Raw genomic sequence first — 19,937 nt, 5'->3', positions numbered from 1 at the left:
GGTCTTTTAAGGGAATATGCGAGGACACTCGTTCGGTTAGCTGAGTTCGGCTAGGCGTCAGCCGAACTGAAGCATGCTGACGCCTTAAGGTCTGATCTCTGACAGACAGCTGAAGCACAAGGGTCAGCTCGAGGTCATTGACCCGCCTCCTCTCCCTCGCTTGTCACTGTTCCCAGACCAGTTTATAGAAATACAAAAACACACAGTTTAGCTCAACTAGTTGTTTGGCTTTAATGTTAAAGCCATTCTGTCATTACTGACCCCTTTTTACATTAATCCATAGGGAGGTCAGGACGGATATTATGCCATTTTATCAAGGAATTAGTCTGATGCTCCATTATATAGTCATTCAGCCACTCAACACCCTCGGACAGCTCACCCTTTCAGCTCAACCCCTTAGTTCACTGCTGATTATGTTTCTTCATGTTAAACTCTGACCTTGGTGGGGTTGAGGTCAGCACTGTAAGTGCTGTATGTTCTAATATACAGACTAGTAACTGACCCCCAGAGAGATTTCTTGCCATGCTAGGGTAGCAGTCTGGCTACCGTATTTCATTCAACTACTAGCCGACACTTCTTCATGTATAACTCAACCAGAGTAAATGCTGTAACTAAAATATTATTTAATATGTACTTTAGGCCTAAATATAAAATAGGCTACCATTTATAGCTTCCACAGCAGTATTGGTAGATTAGGAATATGGTCATGGTCAGTGATAACTAAGGAGAGAGAGAAGTAGTAGTTTCTATTCTAAGAGACTTGGATGAGACTGGGATGAGACTGGGATGAGACTGGGATGAGACTGGGATGAGACTGGGATGAGACTTGGATGAGACTTGGATGAGACTGGGATGAGACTGGGATGAGACTGGGATGAGACTGGGATGAGACTGGGATGAGCGAATGGTTGATGCTAGCAGACAGGAGGACTGGGTTGGTGTGGTAATGCGCTGATTAACGCCCATACACCCCCAACTAACACACACACACACACAACATCAGATTAGACCACAGCCACTGTAAATACGCTAAACTAAGCATTTGAGACTAGGGGGCTTTGGGAATCCTGGCTCAGGGACACTAAGCCCTTACTGAAACAGTTTAATTCATTGTGAAATGGTGTGAGTAAACAACATCTTTAGTAACAATGCATCTTTATCCATTTTAGAGCTTGTGTAACGGGGTTAAGAACGTACCGGAACGCACTCCACAGCAGCTTGGAAAGTCGCCGATGGAGCTATCCAATGAGATATTTTCTGACTCAAACGGTTGGTATGTTGTCAAGGAGGGCGGTTACGTGTGTTTGTGAGCAGTGGTTCGAGTCGGGTATGATGACAGGGGCAGTGGAGGAAGCTTTATTGTTAGCAGCACACTGACATCCATTTCACTTGAAACAGAAAATGTAAAGTGATAAACTCAGCCTCATTCTCATTGTTATTCTTGAGTTTGTGGCTGAAAGTGGCAACGGATGTCAATCAATTCTAAACTGATCTGTGTCTTCCTGTGTCGAACCCCCTCACCCCACATACACGTGTACCACAGCGGAGCGTGAAGAACACAGCGAAAACACATGCTCATATAACGTACGCACAACCTCTTGCTCTCTATAAATGTCTCTCAACATGTCTGTAAATGACCCCTCTGTGTCTCTCAACATGTCTGTAAATGACCCCTCTGTGATCGACAGGTCTAATTACGGTTGAATGGACGGATCGGACTGGTGGCTGGTCACATGCAGCTCAGGGAGGAAGCAACATCTTTATCTCCCACTTCCTCTTTCCACAGGCACACTATCAGTTCCCCTCGGCCTGAACTAGGAACACTACAACATGAGACACTCCCACTGTCTTAACCAGAAAGACTGGTAAGAGAGGAGAGACAATAGAACTCCGGCATCCATAAAGGTCCTTGCATCAATAGCGGTCTATGAATTTGAGAATGGTTACATTCTTCCAGCCAGATCACTCTTACCACCAAACCAAGTGGAGGGGCTGCTGTTGGGCTGAAAAACAAACTCAGAATGTAACCTGAGGTCCTGGTAATAGATCAGAAGGCAATAAAAATCTACATTGACTCAGTTCATCATTATAACTAATACCATCTCTCTTCCATTAGCTGAGTGGTGCGTAGAGTACAGTCAGAGGGAGTGGGACATTCCCGCTGAGACCTCTCTATCATCTATTATCTCCGTTCCAAAAACACTCCCGTCTCATACCTGCCGTAATCCACAACTCCCTCTATAATCTCAGATTATTTTATGCAAAATCTGACAAGGGAGATAACTAGGGGTGACTACTGTCACTTTATCATAATCATGTCTCTCCGCCCTTGGCCAGTCTGTCCGTGCCTGTAGATTAACTTGTATCACCTCACCTTTAACTGGTTTGTTATAGATTAGCTTCAATATGCTTACAGATCAAGACGGAGCCTTGGCCTATACTGTCGCGAAAACATTTGGAGCATTCCCTGGATGGTTGTGGTGGAGTGAATATTTTTCCTATTTGAGGTTATCTTGAGCTCAACTAAACAGAAAGGATGGAGTGTTGAAATGAGTTGTTCTAATTTAAGTAGCCTTCAGCCCTGGCCTGTATCACTTTACATTAATACTACAACATTACTGCAGTGAAACATGATACTTCACTTTCACTGGTGGTGTCACACAGAGCTATGTTGAAACACTTGTCTGCCATGCAGTCAGGAAGCACTCCCTACATAACGGCCCTTTGTCTTTCTAAAGAGAGAGAGGAGGGTGTCAGAGCTTGAGTTTAGCTTCCCTGTATATTAGCTCAACTAAAACCTCTATTGTTTTTGTGATTAAAACATGGATGTCTCATGGTATGGTGGGGTATGCAAAATTGGTCAATTTATGCACCTCTATCTCCCGATTGTTTTGGCATTCAGGTCCAAAAAGTTAATTCCCGAACACTCCTACCATGGGCAAGGTTTAGTTCAAATCAAAAGGGATGCAGTCAGAAACGGACTGAAATCATATGAAACATCCCCTTATTAAGCAGGTTCAGTAGTCCAGACAGCAGGGCCATGAACCATCATGTAGGCTACTGATGAGTGGGTGGGAACGAGGCAGACAGCTAACCTCTCCCTGGTAGGTACTAAGTCATACTAGGTCGGACTCCACACCACAGGGAAGTCTCTCACATGACCATGAAGCTAGCCTCGACTGGATGTGTCTGGATGTGCAAGAATACTGTCGACTAGAGAGCTAGCATCAATGTAGGCTAAGGTCCCAACCGTAATCACCATTATTAACCTAGCCAGTATGCTAACAGTCAGACAACTGTATAGCAGCAACAAAGTAGGTGTGTTTAGGTGCCTTCTAAACCTTCACTGACTGACTCAGCAATTTACAAGAGCTAAAAATGTTGAACTCTTTCATTTTGAGGAATGAAGTAACAATAAACTGTGGATTATCCATAAGAAGGCTTATAGGCTAGTCGTGAGAATCTGAGCGAGAACGATGATAGACAGTTTTTGTGTGGAGAAAATGTGTCGGCCTGTATCAGGCAGTGTGGGAAAGTGGGATGGGAGGGTAAAGTAAGATGGGAAACTCCTATTCAAATGGAGTTATGGATGTTGGGAAGAAAGGTACAGGGGGGAATGGAGGATTGGTCTTGAGCTGGAGGATGAGTGGAATTTGCTGAAGTGGGAGCCTGGGAGGCTGCTGTGCTGCACTGCAGGGGTGGAGGATGGAGTGGGTAGTGGAGATTGGAGAAGAGGAGGGATTTCTCCCTGCCTATAGCTTGGCTAAATGTAGCCTGGAGTCTGGCACAGAACAGAGCCGCCGTCTCCTCTCTCCCACGCCCCCACCATAGCTGGGGGTAGTAACTCCCCCTTGGGGTCTACTGTTCATAAACTGCAGCCTAATCTGGAGTGGACTCAGTAAAGATGAAATCTTGGTTCAGAGCTGCTGGCCACGATGACATATTTACAAGCCTTGTTTAATTGGCTCTTATCCAGACGTGGAAGTATGATGATAGTTCACAGCGGTAAATGTATGTCTGAAGCTTTAGCCTACTCTCCCCTACTGAACTCTACTATGTCACACTGACTCACTAAGGTCAACACACTCACACAGTCGAGCTGGCCAAGGAGGAGTGCTGTCTGAAACACTACAGTATGTTGTTGGCCGGTATTAAAATATAAACAATGTAAAAGGCAAGAAGAGGTGCAAGATAGATATAGGCCTATATGTATTATTGATAATCACATTCTCAAACCAAGCTTAGTTCACTGCTTGTATTTTTTATTTTATTGTAATTTTTTATTTAACTAGGCAAGTCAGTTAAGAACAAATTCTTATTTACAATTACGACATACCCCGGCCAAACCCTAACGATGCTGGGCCAATTGTGCGCCGCCCTATGGGACTCCCAATCACAGCCGGTTGTGATACAGCCTGGAATCGAACCAGGGTCTGTAGTGACGCCTCTAGCACTGAGATGCAGTACCTTAAACCTCTGCGCCACTCGGGAGGCAGGCTACATATTGGGCTAGGTAGGCTACATCTTGTAATCGTATTAGCTAGTTCCCACACCAATAGAGTATTGTTTTGAACTGATAGAGGAAGTCTTGTTTTAAAGAAAGGATTATTCGGTCTGGATTCAGACAGGGTTTAAACTAACTGCATTCTTTAGAGCTCGTTGCAGTGGGTCAAGACAGAGGAGGAGCATGCCAGGTCTCTTTGAGGAGGGACAGGGCAGGAGTAGCGAGAGGTGAACAGAGATACCATCCAGACCACCACAGTCATCAGTGTGTCATTGGAGTCTGTGTGGGAGAAGATACAGATGAACACACACAGAGATGAGTTTGTGTAAGAGATACTGCTAGTCCTGCTTCCTTACCTCCCGTTAGTCATCACAGTGACAGACGGATTACCTCATTAGGCCAACCCATTACCCCCTCAGTCGTCAATGACACCATTCACTGACACAGGCTACTGCATAACATAACCCACTACTACAGCAATAAGACGTCACTAGCTGACCATGACATGTTTTAACTCATATTCAGGAAGTGACTAAGACTGGATTAATTTTCACTAATGGATTGTAATGGTTATAATAACACACTTCCTCTAAGGCAGGTATTCCCAAACTGGGGTACGCCCAATGCCGTCAGGGATAAGCCAAAAGAAATTGTGATTCACGTAAAAATAATTGTGAATTCAATTTTATTCCCCCCACATTTTCAAACAGTACATTTATATTTTCCAACAGGGCTATACATTTGGGTGAGGTTTTTGACTCGCCTGAGTAGCCGCGTTTCATTGCCAAAAATAAAATTAAACCATCTAGTGTTCAGCGAAATAACAACACAATGTCAAATACAGGTAGCCTAGTCAAATAATTAACATCAAATCACATTAACCGTTACTCTCTCACAGGAAACCTTCAGTCATGCACAGACATTTAGAAACGAAACATGCCAATTTGAAAAATAAGCCACAGGAGTTTTTGGAGCGAGAATTAAGATGACTTTCGAGTAGTAAGACATTTATAAGAGCAACAGATACCATTAATAAGAAGGGGCTAGATGCGTCTTATATGGTGAGCTACCGAGTGGCTAGGACAGGCAAGTCCCATACTATTGTGGAGGACTTAATTCTTCCTGCTGCAGAGGATTTGGCTAGGACAATGCTGGGGGAAAATGCCAAACAAACTATATAGACAATGCCTTCATGAAACAACACTGTTTCACGACGCATCAGTAACATGGCAGGAGATGTTTTGAAACAACTACTGGTTCGCATACAAGCCAGTGAATTATATGCGTTACAGCTGGATGAGTCAACAGACGTGGCGGGCCTGGCACAGCTCCTGGTGTATGTCCGTTACGTTTATGGGGGTGTCAATTAAGGAAGACATCCTCTTCTGCAAACCAGGACAACAGGAGAGGATATTTTTAAAGTACTGGACAGCTTTGTGACATCAAATGGACTTTGGTGGTCAAGATGTGTTGGTATCTGTACTGATGGCGCAAAAGCCGTGACAGGGAGACATAGTGGAGTGGTAACGCGTGTGCAAGCATTTGCTCCCGACACCACTTGAGCACACTGCAGCATCCACTGAGAGGCTCTTGCTGCCAAGGGAATGCCTGACAGCTTGAAAGATGTTTTGGACACTACAGTGAAAATGGTTAACTTTGTTAAAGCAAGGCCCCTGAACTCTCGTGTATTTTCTGCATTATGCAATGATATGGGCAGCGACCATGTAACGCTTTTACAACATACAGAAGTGCACTGGTTATCAAGAAGCAAAGTACGGTCACATTTTTTTAATAGAGAGACGAGCTTAAAGTTGTCTTTACTGGCCATAATTTTCACTTGTCTGACCGCTTGCATGATGACGAGTTTCTCACACGACTGGCCTATCTGGGTGATGTTTTTTCCTCGCTTGAATGATCTGAATCTAGGATTACAGGGCCTCTCCACAACTATATTCAATGTGCAGGACAATATTGAGGCTATGATTAAGAAGTTGGAGCTCTTTTCTGTCTGCATTAACAAGGACAACACACAGGTCTTTCCATCATTGTATGGTTTTTTGTGTGCAAATTAACTCAAGTGTGCGGACAATGTCAAATGTGATAGGTGCTTCGCTATGAGTGAGCTGGGTGCGCCATTACGCAGGTACTTTCCCGAAACGGACGACACAAACAACTGGATTCATTATCCCTTTCATGTCCTGCCTCCAGTCCACTTACCAAAATCTGAACAAGAGAGCCTAAACGAAATTGCAACAAGCGGTTCTGTGAAAATGTTATTTAATCAGAAGCCACTGACAGATTTCTGGATAGGGCTGCGCTCAGAGTTTCTTGCCTTGCCATATCTCGCTATTAAGACACTGATGCCCATTGCAACCACGTACCTATATGAGAGTGGATTCTCAGCCCTCACTAGCATGAAAACTAAATACAGGCACAGACTGTGTTTGGAAAATTATTTAAGACTGAGCCTCTCTCCAATACAACACAAAATTGCAGAGTTATGTGCATCCTTATCAAGCACACCATTCTCATTAACCTGTGAGTTATTCACAATTTTTGATTTACAAATAAGGTTTTATATGCAAGATGCCTAAATAAAGAGCAAAATTATTGATTATTATTATATTATTATTTGTACCCTGGTCCTATAGAGCTCTTTGTCACTTCGGGTTGTAACAAAAACTCACTCATTCTTATGTTTAATAAATGTATAGTATAGTGTATGTAGCAGGCTTACAATGATGGCAAAAAACAACATTTGAGAGTGTGCTGTCCCTGGTGCTAGAGGGGGTACGCAGCTGGAGGTTGACTGTTTGAAGGGGTCCGGAACCACTGCTCTAAGGTATAGTTCAATGTTATTCAGTTGTTGTTACACAGTTGCTATAGGCTACAGTTGGTATAAGCCTATACAATGATAGCATCAAACAAATAAATGTCTAAAAGACCTTGATGTAGAGCCTTACAGCCAACTGAACTTTTCCTGACTTTTTAAACCACACCCATTCAGTGTTTTCATACCCTTTGTTCTGGCTTTTCTCTAGAGAGTTGAATTAAGGGGTCCACACACACACACACATTATAAGGATCAGTGGGAGGGTTTCCTGAGGACTGTGAATTCTCACAAACAAAGTAACGGAAAATCAGTCTATAGGGATTTAGACAGACACAACTTTGTTGAAATCAACCACAGGATTCCTGAAAAGTATCCCCAAGGCAGAGACATAGCCTGAACTAGAAAGATATAAACAATTGTTGAAATGACCACCAACAACTAGATTCCCAAAGATTTCCCCCGGGGACATAGGCTACACATACCAGAGACAGTACTGATACTGTACAAAACTATGCCCCCTATCAAATCAGCCCTAAATCCCATGACATAGCCATGAAATTGAACAAACCCAGTAACAGACCATATGTCCACAGGGATTTAGAAAGATATCAAGCACCACGGGATTCCTTTACACATACCACACAGTCCAGTACCGTATCAAACTATGTTGCCCACTATCAAAAATCGGCTCTGGCTAAACTCATGAGCTCGTTTTATATTTAGAAAGTGACCAACTGCTTAGAAAATGTTCAGTGCTCTCCACACCCTGTCCAAACAATCCACAGTCTAACGACCACATCCAGAGAGCCTAGCCCACTGTTATAAAGAGAGACCGAGAGACAGGGGGGGACGAGAGGGGGGGGGGGGGTGAAGAAAGAGGGAGGGAGAGATGAAGAGAGACTGAAGAGAGAGGACACTGGGAGAATGAGGACAAGATTAGAATGCGAAAACGTTACTGAGAGACTAAATATAGATGTATCCAAAGTCAAACAACTTGTTTGAAGTTGCTTCTCAGTTCATAATCATACACAGACAGACCGACAGAATCTGGTCTTTCTCATCAAATTGACATCATTAATCAAGTTGTTTATTTTTATCATAACACTCCAACTTGATCTCGTGAGTGTAGGTCAAATACCACAGATAATGAGTTGATAAGAGATGAGAGAGAGAGAGAGAGAGATGGATAATATGTCCCTGTAGCAATAAGTCAGTCAGTAGGCCAATGTCAGTAGGCCAATGTCAGTAGGCCAATGTCAGTAGGCCATGTGTGTGTAACAGTGACTCACATATGGCAGCCAAGTCAAGCGGTTAGTTAGACTGACAGTGTGAAACAGTGTCAACAAACCATTCTGCTTTGGCTGTGCAAGCAGGGCACAGGAGAAGAAGAGAGAGAAAGAAAGAGCGAAAGAAAGAAAGAAAGAATGGAGAGAACGGACAAACACAAATATGCCTGCCTTACTGACTCCTACATGGAGCCTCTAGGGGGGCCCTACTTCAGCATAGCTTTTGTGAAGTGGTGTCAAAGAGTGGCTTGTTTTCCTCCTGCTCAGCCATGAAAGTGAATTTGTCTCGCCAGGTTTATTTGGTCCTATATTTAGTGAGAACAGCATTCTCCAACATCACCAACAGTCACATGGTTGCCATGGATAACATGGGGCTGGAGGGGAAGATTCCAGACTCCAGAACAAGAACATTATCAGTTAGCACATTCTGACAACAGGATCGTGTTCATCCGGCACCAATTGGAACAAAACAGACTGGATCAGGGAGGGACTAACTGGAGTTGTCCAATAAGAAGCACTGGTTTTCAGGGTCCGTTGCACGTTTCGTTAGTGTGTCATAATGAACACAACCTAGGCAAAGACACCAAGGCTGTAGAGCAGTGTTCCTGTCTCTAGGCCCTTATTCAGACTTTTATTCTAGCCTAGCACTAAAACACCTGATTCAACTGATCATAGTCTTGATCAGTTCAATGTAAGTTAGTTGTGTAGGCTAAATACTGGGTTGGAATAAAACCCTGCACACCCTGTAGCTCTCAAGGACCAAGCGTGAGGAATACTACTCTAGTCTATGGAGACATTGTCACACTGATCCTCCTATCTCAGTGCTGTAAATCAGAGAAAGTGACAGTTGTATTTTAGTACCAACGCCCATCTTCTTCGCTGCTTCAGTGTGATGATAAGAGTTGTAACTTGTAACGACTGGGTGTGAGAGAGTGACTGGCATGTGGTGGTTATAGTGGTGGTAGGTGTTAGCACATGTCTATGAGAATCCGGTGGGCCTCTGACAAAGGCTGTCTGACTCCCAGGCAGTTTAGTAAAGCAGCTCTGTGCAACCCATCCTGTGCAACAGAGGTCCTTCAGCAGCACAACACCACCACGTATCCTCGATTTCAGGTTTGTCTGGTGACATGAACTACAAGTGCCTTGGCTTGTTGTTGTGACTTGAGAGTCATCTTGGAAACCCAGAACTAAAATATTTCGGAATTGCATCAGATGCTCGATTAAGTTCTGTGGGCAGACGTGTCGGAAAAGATACTAGAACGAGAAGCTGATGCAAGACGGTAGCTCCACCCCGCTCTCTCTGATGGGCCAAATGTTGCCTCCCCTTCCGAAAGATGCGATCACCTGCGAAATCGTGATTTGTCCAAATGACCAGTGCTGAAAAATAAGGGCACCAGAGAAGAAGAAAAAAGTGTCCTTGTTAGTCGTCACATCCAATTTATGTTACGTGTGTCTGTCCTTGAGAAATGAACTTGAGAGTGAATCACCCAACTTCTCAAGGCCCCCTATAACCACCTGTCATAGCTCTATGAATCATAGCTTTAATGTGAAAGAGGTGCATCCCACTCACAGTAACACAAACAGCCCTACGGTGACTGGAGCACTGAACAGGTTCTCTCGCTCTGCTATCCTGTGACTGACAGCGTCGCCCTGAAGGGGAGGACGCTGATCTTAATTGCATTGAGTAATGCCCCTAATGCTAACTTCATGCATGGTTTAACAGTGAGAATATATATAGATCATGTCCAGGGCTCTAAATTATCATTTTTCATTGGTAGCACTGGTGCTCCTAACATTCAAAAGTTAGGAGCACCACGTGAAATTTAGGAGCACCAGAAAATAAGACCTATTAAATTGATTGAGATACAGCTTATATTGGACCTGAATGAATTCGAGCTACTTTCAAAGCACATGTTGTGCCCTATAAACAAATATGTAACACTGTAAACACATGAGTTTATTATAAAAGCTAAAATGTTGATACAAAATACCTGTCATTGAATTTACAAGTCATTTTTGGAATATCAGGTTTGGACATTGTGTAAAAGCACTATATTCCTATTGAGATGCATTACATTGCAAATTGTACACCGTCTCTTAAAAAAAAAACGTTAGATTTATGATTATCATTGATCTCCCTTTTACTTTCTTCATGTGCCCCCAAATGTTTGCATATTACTGGTCAAGTTAACAGGTTGTTAGCGAGCTAGCCAATGAGGGAACATAACTGAACAGTATAAACAAATGGTTAACGACTGAGATGCGAGTAGTTTTAGAACTGCCCACAACATGGTTTATGAATGTAAAATGTGGTCCCGGCCTTCTGCTATGGTGTCGGTAATATGGGTCAGAACTTTTGCCTTGGTTGGGCTAGAAGCAAGCCGTTTTCGCTGTAGTAATGGTGCAACCACTTCTTTCTTTAGGGCACTCCTGGTTGCACAGCAAATTATTTAGTTGCATTTGCGACCAAATTGGTCACACTTTAGAGCCCTGACCATGTCTTTAAACATGTCAAAAGTCATGCTTTGTCGGTATGACTTAAGCCAAGAGACACTATCTCCTGTAATATTCTGTACATTTTCACCCTCAACTCAAAAGACAACATGCCAGTGTACAATAGCGACGGTGCATAAAGATGACGGCCCCCATGCACTTACCACAAATTCCTATGTTCGCCTGTGTTGTACATTGCTCTCGTTACTCTTTGTTTGTATGGTCATTAGCGCAGTATACATAATCCCAATTTTAGCTTGAAGACGCCGGCAATTACAAAACCAAGTAGATTTTGCTGATTTATTGGAACACTGAACCATATTGCGCGGCGTCGTTTAAAAAAAACTCACTGGATGGTGCTAAAACAACGACGTCATATTTGAATTCAGCTAATCTTCATGCGCGTTATAATACAAGTTAGTGACGATATTAGGATGCGAGCACTGTTCTACAGGGTCGTAAAAAAACATTTCTTATGGGATTCATTCAGGTAATACTCAACCCTCTACCTTCCTACCCTCTCTCCTCCTACCCTCTGTCCTTTCATACCAACTGAACACGACACAGGTCGTTGCCACATACGCCTCAACTCTTAACTGTGGAGTAGGATGACACACACACACCTACCTCCTGGGACAGAGGCCGAGTGGTGACAGCCTTGTCTCCTGGTGTTTAATGAGAGCATGTGAATTATTCATTCAGCCCTGAAGGAGTGAAGGGAACACAGCCCTTGGTCCATCCTAAAGGAGAACCATGGGATGGGAGACATTAACTATTCACAGCCCACAAGCTGTTTGGACTAAATCGTTATATAGCATAGCCTAACAAATAATGAGTTAAGGAGATGCTGCCCTGCGCTCTATTCTCCATTAGACTTGGCACAAAACAGAAGTCACAGATGCAGCCTGAATACAACAACTGGCTGTCAATTTGAAATAGGCTAGCCCATTTCAATATGGTATGAATTGGAAGAGAAAGCTTTACTCTATTGCCTATGTACTCACAACAAGTGCTTGGTCCAAAAAGCTCGACTGTAAAAGTAGACTGACAGCAAGTGCTTGTTCCAAACAAACATCTGGTACAAGAGTCAAGGCTCAGTGTATCATGGCCAGTGGAGTCTAAAGCCCCGAGAGAGGAGAGGGATGATTGGCTGAGATTCAAGCTAGACGTACTCAGCTTTAAAGCCCATGTTCCCGTTCCTGGCCGGACTCAAACTCTCCCTTCTCCACCATACGCGCAACACAACACAAAGGCTCATCAGCTGTTCTAAAACAAGCGGAAAGAAGTGTCTGTCAGTCACAAGCTTGTCATCTCTCTCAACTGAATCCCTCTAGGCCCTGGCAGGCGTGCACACGGAACAGCATGCTGCTTTACTGTAGGCTCAATCCCATCCACGTCGTCCACAGTTCAGTTCAGACAACTTAGTATTTCTTAGGAAAACAGCAGCTACTCTTCCCGGGGTCCACGTAAAACATGACATTAATAGGTAAGCACAGCACAAGGGCCGAACTACATACATTTAAAATGAGAAATGCACGCTTTCATACATTTATGCAATGTAGTAACATTGCAACACTGTAGTCATTCATTTTCCCATATATTGCGATCCCTTGCTCTACTGCTACAATTGCTTTGTCTAAGCAGGTCCTGATATCCTAATCTAACAGCACCGGTTGTTCTGTAAACAGCAGAGAGAATCTCAGAAGGGCAGGAACCATCTGTGTCTTTGGTTCAATATCATGTGGCTCAGATGCAAGTGCAACACAAAAAAACGCAATAATATTGAGGGGGGGGGGGGGGTTCACCGAAGTCGTTAACTGCTCTGCTCAGTTCCCCTGGCATGAACAGAGGTACATATCATATGGAGTTGCACCTCACTTTCACCCCTACCATGTTCCCCTGGTGTGAATGCGGCAACAACGAGAAGGAAGGGGAAGTTAAAGGCCCTATGCAGTCAAACGGGATTTTCCTGTGTTTTATATATATTTCCACACTACGAGGTTGGAATAATACTGTGAAGTGGTGAAAATGATTTCTGGTCAAACAGATGGAAAAGATGGTGTTAGAAAACACCTACCAGAAAAAGGTCAGAAAAGGGTATTAGCCTTCAGAAAGTATTCACACCCCTTCACCTTTTCCACATTTTGATTTAATTGATTTAATTGTCTACACAAAATCCTCTGTAATCTCAGAGTGGAAGAAAAATTGTAACAAATAAAATAAATATATATCTTGATTAGATCAGTGCTAGAGGCGTAACTACAGACACCCTGGTTTGATTCCAGGCTGTATCACAACCGGCCGTGATTGGGACTCCCATAGGGTGGCGCACAATTGGCCCAGCGTCGTCCGGGTGTGGCCGTCATTCTAAATAAGAACTTGTTATTAACTGACTTGACTAGATAAATAAAGGTTAAATAAATAAATAATAATATAAGGATTCAACCCCCTGAGTCAATACATGTTAGAATCACCTCTTTCTCGGCAAGTCTCTAAGAGCTTTCCACACCTGGATTGTGCAACATTTGCGCATTATTCTTTTTAAAGTTCTTCAAGCCCTGTAAAATTGGTTGTTGATCATTGCTAAACAACCATTTTTCAGGGCTTCTCATACATTTTCAAGCAAATTTAAGTCACAACTAACTCGGCCAATCAGGAACATTCACTGTCTTCTTACTAAGCAACTCCAGTGTAAATTTGGCCTTGTGTTTTAGGTTATTGTCCTCCTGAAAGTTGAATTTAACTCCCAGTGTCTGGTGGAAAGCAGACAACCAGGTTTTCCTCTAGGATTTTGCCTGTGCTTAGCTCCATTCCGTTTCTTTTTTAATTCTGAAACACTCCCCAGTCCTTAATGATTACAAGCATACCCATAACATGAGGCAGCCACCACTATGCTTGACAATATGGAGAGTGATACTCATGTGTTGCATTTTCCCCAAACATAACACTTTGTATTCAGGACAAAAGGGTAATTGCTTTGCCACATTTTTGCAGTATTACTTTAGTACCTTGTTGCAAACAGGATGCATGTTTTTGAATATTTTTTATCTGTGCAGGCTTCCTTCTTTTCATTCGGTTGTTGGTCCATCAGTTTTCTCCTATCACAGCCATTCAACTTTGTAATTGTTTATGTCACCATTGGCCTCATGGTGAAATCTCTGAGCTGTTTCCTTCCTCTCCGGCAACCGAGTTAGGAAGGACGCCTGTATCTTTGTAGTGAATGGGAGTATTGATACACCATCCAAAGTGTAATGAATAACTTCACCATGCTCAAAGGTATATTCAATGTCTGCTTTTTTATTTATACCCATCTACTAATAGGTGCCCTTCTTTGCGAGGCATTGGAAAACCTCCCTGGTCTTTGTGGTCGAATCTGTGTTTGAAATTCACTGCTCGACTGAAGGACCTTACAGATAATTGTATACGTGAGGGTAGTGTAACAACTTTCATTGGTGGAAGGAGAGGAGTACCAAAATGCAGCGTGGTACATATCCATAATATCTTTTAATGAGAATGAATACAAAATACAAAAAGAACAAGAGAATAAAAATGAAAACCGAAACAAACACTGAAACGGAAAACAACTACCCACAACCCATAGTGGGAAAACAGGCTACCTAAGTATGATTCTCAATCAGAGACAACGATCGACACCTGCCTCTGATTGAGAACCATACTAGGCCAAACACATAGAAATATAACGTATAGAACAAAACATAGAAAAACAACAGAATGCCCACCCCAACTCACGCCCTGACCAAACTAAAATAAAGACATAAAAAAGGAACTAAGGTCAGAACGTGACAGGTAGTCATTAAAAAATAATGTTAAACACTCCCGAGTGGGGTTCCCAAGTGGTGCAGCGGTCTAAGGCGGTGTTTTTTTAAACTGAAATCAGTTTTATTCATGAGTTATTAAGTGATTAAAACGGGAAAATCCACTATCAAATCAATTGGCTATAACGGGAAATCATAGTAGTCACACAACAGTTGGGTTGACAAGTTTGGACAGCACAGTAGAGTATAGTACAGTACAGAAAAGTACACAGTAGAACACACTAGAGTTGAGTACACTATAATGTACTGTATTGTACTATACTCTACTCTTCCGTCCAAACTTGTGAAACATAGACGTCTATGATTGGTTCAGATTTAGTCCGGTCAGGACAAACCTAATTTGGTCGTGTTTGGGAGCAGAGGTCATTAAAATAATAGCCAGTGTGAAGCATATCCAAATATGCAAGGTGGATGCTGCATATTTTGTGTACCTATTTAGGATACATCACCATGAAGAGAATGACATTCATTTCCATAATTATGCATTTCTGTGTAGTACAGATCAGGGACCCACAATGTAAATCCACTTCACTTACTGTAGTTCAATCACCAAAATACATTTTCAAGGTCAAGGTGCCATGTCATAGATGACACCCCATTGTCTCTGCAGACATCTTTGAATATCAAATCAGAGCACAGAGTTATTGGAAAAAGTGGACACACCCACAACCAGCAAATTACTAAAAGTTGTCCTTCTGCATAGAGTTGTCTGGTTTGTTTAACTTTGTAATCAATGGTTTTTGTTTGGCATACATTTTAAGGGAACATTCTGAGTCTCAGCACAATTCCGTTACTGTGGAATTTCCCTTTTTAGACCAATAAGAATGAGATCCAAACCTCTCTGCCAATAACAGCTAGTTCAGTTTTTCCCTCCCCACTCAGAACACTCCCAGAGAGTCCATCAAAATCCTTGCTTGAGAAATTGCTCTTTGCTAAGAAGCTATTTTTGTTTCAATTTGACCACTTTAATTGAAAACAATTGTTACCCAGAAATTATTTGACATTGAGATAAAAATGGCTGCATTGGACCTTGAAGGATCTGCCTTATTCTTGTTCTCCATCATCTCCTATCTACAGTGCTGTCACTAATGGGTGCAGTTGGTGGATGATAGCATCAGATATCACTGGAGTTCAAATAGGATTACATTTATTTCAAATATTTTAAGCTTTGGGCAAGGTTTGTATGCACTTTTGGGACTATTCTGTTGGTTACCTTGCGCCAGGGCGAGCTCAAATCGAACACAGCTCAAAGCTTTTGAAAGAAAAGCAAATAGGCCTACTTACTTGAACCTATAGGTCTGCTGGCTGCCACTAACGGCTGGATAACAGTGTAGCACAGCACTGTGCTGCTGCGGATACCCTTATTTCTCAGACTGGGCCTTTTTAGATGCTGTTCCTCTGCTGTGCTGCCTGACCCACTGGATAAATGACTCAGATAGGGCACAAATGGCTGGCTGGCCTAGATAGGAAGCAACTGGCAATAATCTGGACTCCCAATCACACACTGGCCACAGTAGCAGGCAAAGTCAGTAAGTACGTAGGACAGGAGCTCATCATACTGTATACACGCCGATGCACACACCCACACACAGGCACTCATGCCACATTATGTTCCAGAAAACAATCAAGAGAGGAAAACATTTTTAAAACGGTTTCCTATCGAACAATATGAAAGCAGCAACCGGCAAAAAACAAATTCAAATATCAAAAACCCCCCGAATAATCTATCATTCATAAGTAAACTCAGTGAACCCTTGCTGACGAAAGCAAATACCTCTGAAAGCAGAAAATAGCCAAATGCTTCTGTAAACTTTAAGGACGGACGGACATTTCTCTATCAATGAGGAGAAACAGCAGTTAGTTACCGAGGACAGGTGAGTCACGTCTAGTCACTCCTGGCTGAACGCTAACACAACAACACGGGGGGCTTTGAACACACACAGTACACTACAGTACATCATCCTCCGAACTATGTCCGACCCCTCCCCTCCCTTTGTATAAGAGCAGCTCATTTCTACTGCAGCACGCAAAATTTGCATCCCAAATGGCACCCTATTCCCTATACAGTGCACTACCCAGGTCAAAAGTAGTGCACTATAAAGGGAATAGGGTGACAATTGGGACACAACTTAGTTGAATGGCCTACTAAATGCCACCATGGCCGTGACCAGCTGAATGAAGCGCATTGTGTCCTCACTGATCACTGGGGGCTTTGCTCACACACACACACACACACACACACACACACACACACACACACACACACACACACACACACACACACACACACACACACACACACACACACACACACACACACACACACACACACACACACACACACACACACACACAGAGAACTGGATTGTTATTTAAGAGGCCACTTGGCTTGCCTCTGTTCTCATCTAAGCAACCCAACAACAGGCATTTCCGCTCTGACTCGATTCTGTGGTGGTGTTTGTTATGAGCAGGGCAGGCAGGGGACAAAATATGGTTGTGTATGTCACTCTTTTTCAGACGCTTGTCCCTTGAAGCACACTCCAGCATAGATTAGCTACAGTCACAGGAGTGGTGTGTGTCACACAGGCTAGCCTACTGAATCTGGGCTAGGGTGGTCATTCAAGGGGCTGCATCTAAAAAGAGTCTGGATGGAATGATTCATGTGAAACATGCTAATGACATCTAGTCTCTACTTTCCACTTTATTACCATGTTATCACTCCTTTATTACATGATCTGAAGGGCTTTCTTTCCTAATGATCAATCACAATCCATAAATCAGTTGGTTAGGTGATGGAGCGAGCAAGCTTCTCCAGCTGAATGCATTCAGCCCAGGGATGTTTTCAGTGACGTGTAACGGTCGGATTGAACGTTGCAGACACGCGTCCAACCCTCTACCTGACCGACATTCATATCTGTTGTACTACTCAATGGCTTATATTTACATGTAAACATTCTGAAACGTTGCACCCTCCTGAACAGACCCCAGGGGCACGTTGAGCAGGGCACAACATTGTGTAACGTGCAGATAGAATGTTACGTGGAACAAACTTGTTTCTCTGACGTGTAGAATAAGGCGTCATGCCAACTATATTCAGGACATTTCTATTGGTAACGTTCCACAACACCTGCCTTCTGAATGTTTCCCTGGTGTCAGGGAGGAGGAGACCAGGGCTGCGTTCAGTTCGGTTCAACGTTTCCTATGTCGCGTGGCAGTTTGTACCGAATGACACATTACCCTAAACCGGTGCGAGCCATTCTTCCTCCCGTTTGGTGCGTGCGGTGTGGCCTGATCAATATGGGTGTGACCATTAGAAGTTGCAGCACACCACCATAATCAGGCCCTTCTTCAATCAACTGGTCGTTTAGTACAGTACCGATTCCGTTGAATTAAATGTTTAACACCATTCTGTCATACCCCGGGGTTGCAGCTGTTTGAGATGGGAGGGGGATGGGCATGTGCCACATGTGTGCACACACACACACACACATCCCCACCCCGACAAACACACAGCTCAAGTTAATATTGAGTGTGCCTCAGCAAACAATGAAGCCTAAATGTCATTGGTGTCCAAAGGTTACCCTATCTGGTCAAGCCATGCAGAGGACCGTATGATGTCACATCCTGTCATATGCTATGAGGTTGTCATACCAACATAATATAGCCTAGACTGGCTACAGGTGCATTTATGATACGTGATGAGTATCAGTACTCATGTTTCATTTCAATGGCTGTTGTAGTTAGTCATCTCCAATTCTTCCAGTCACAAACCCACACATTGAGTCGCAGGTTGTGCAATGCAGAATTAACCAACTGAAAACCCAACATTACACTACTAAATCCACTGACTTACTGGTTATTGACGCCAACCCTGAACTGATGGTCAAGAAGATCCATGATTGCTAAAGACAAAGGCTTTGGCTAAAACCAAGCTGTCATAGCCAGATGATTCTGACAAGTTTGGCTTTGACATTAAATCACAACCGAAATAGTATTAGTATTTATCTGCATAGTTATTTACAGATGAATCAGTGGCTTTACATATAAAATAGCTATGAAATGATTGAACCTAGATTGAACCTAGACAAGTGCGAGACAGTCACAGACTAGAGAGCCCATGACCACAGGGGTTGAGCCATTCTCTTTCTGCTGTCTGTCAATGCAATGCTAGCAGAAAAGGGTTGCTAGCTGGCCAGACATTGGCAGAACACGATTGTGTATGGCTATAATATACTCAAATGTTGCAATTTGCCTTGTATACTCAAAGAGATACATAATACATAGCGCTAATTTGATAGCCGCAACTGGTGTCTATCTATCTAACGTAACTACATGGGGTGAATTTGAATTCACTACTCTAGCTTGCTAGCCTCATCCCCTCGTCACCCTCCTTACCTTCCGATAGCTCCAATTCCAACTCTGCCAAATGGTCTCGAAGCTCTTTCGGTATACCAGAGAAATCCACGCCACGGTCTGCCATGACTTAAAACGAAGTGTGCTTTAAGTAAAACGAAGTGTGCTTTAAGTAAAACGAAATCTATTCTGGGTTAAAATACCAGCATCAAGACAGAAAACATGATTTTGAATAGAAGAGACAATCCATTCTCCGCCATAATGGGGAGAGCTCACCAATGGCAATGAGCAGTCACGTGATCTCTCACATACTGGCGGACAGGCTGCACCCAAAACAGGATATATAGATCGAGTCATACAGCTTGTGCTCCCTCTTGTGGTGCTCTAGAGATAGTACAACTGTGTACAATGGATTACTATATGCTAATTTGATAGTGAGTCCTAAATTAGCATTAAAGTAGAATTGTAAATGTACAGTTTAATTTAACTTCATTTGTATGACACCAGATGACCTGACATGTGGCATACCATGTCAAATAATTATCTGTGTGAATCATAGACTGTATAAGATTTACAAATCAAATCAAACTATATTTGTCACATGCTCCAAATACAACAAGTGTAGACCTTAC

The 19,937-nt window shown here is 43.0% G+C and overlaps 1 protein-coding gene across 2 annotated transcripts in view; it reads right to left on the bottom strand.

The window, feature by feature from the left end:
* Nucleotides 1-19,596, bottom strand: part of LOC139542146 (disco-interacting protein 2 homolog B-A-like) — a 72,760-nt gene extending 53,164 nt beyond the window's left edge. For both annotated transcript variants that reach the window (XM_071347234.1, XM_071347235.1), the window contains exon 1: nucleotides 19,348-19,596. In XM_071347234.1, the coding sequence (XP_071203335.1) occupies nucleotides 19,348-19,432 (85 nt within the window). In that variant the 5' untranslated portion in view covers nucleotides 19,433-19,596. The remainder of the gene's footprint in view (nucleotides 1-19,347) is intronic.
* Nucleotides 19,597-19,937: the final 341 nt, after the last annotated feature.

Source organism: Salvelinus alpinus, chromosome 17, assembly GCF_045679555.1.
Source record: "Salvelinus alpinus chromosome 17, SLU_Salpinus.1, whole genome shotgun sequence".
Taxonomy (NCBI): domain Eukaryota; kingdom Metazoa; phylum Chordata; class Actinopteri; order Salmoniformes; family Salmonidae; genus Salvelinus; species Salvelinus alpinus.
This window is presented reverse-complemented; position numbering and strand designations above follow the sequence as displayed.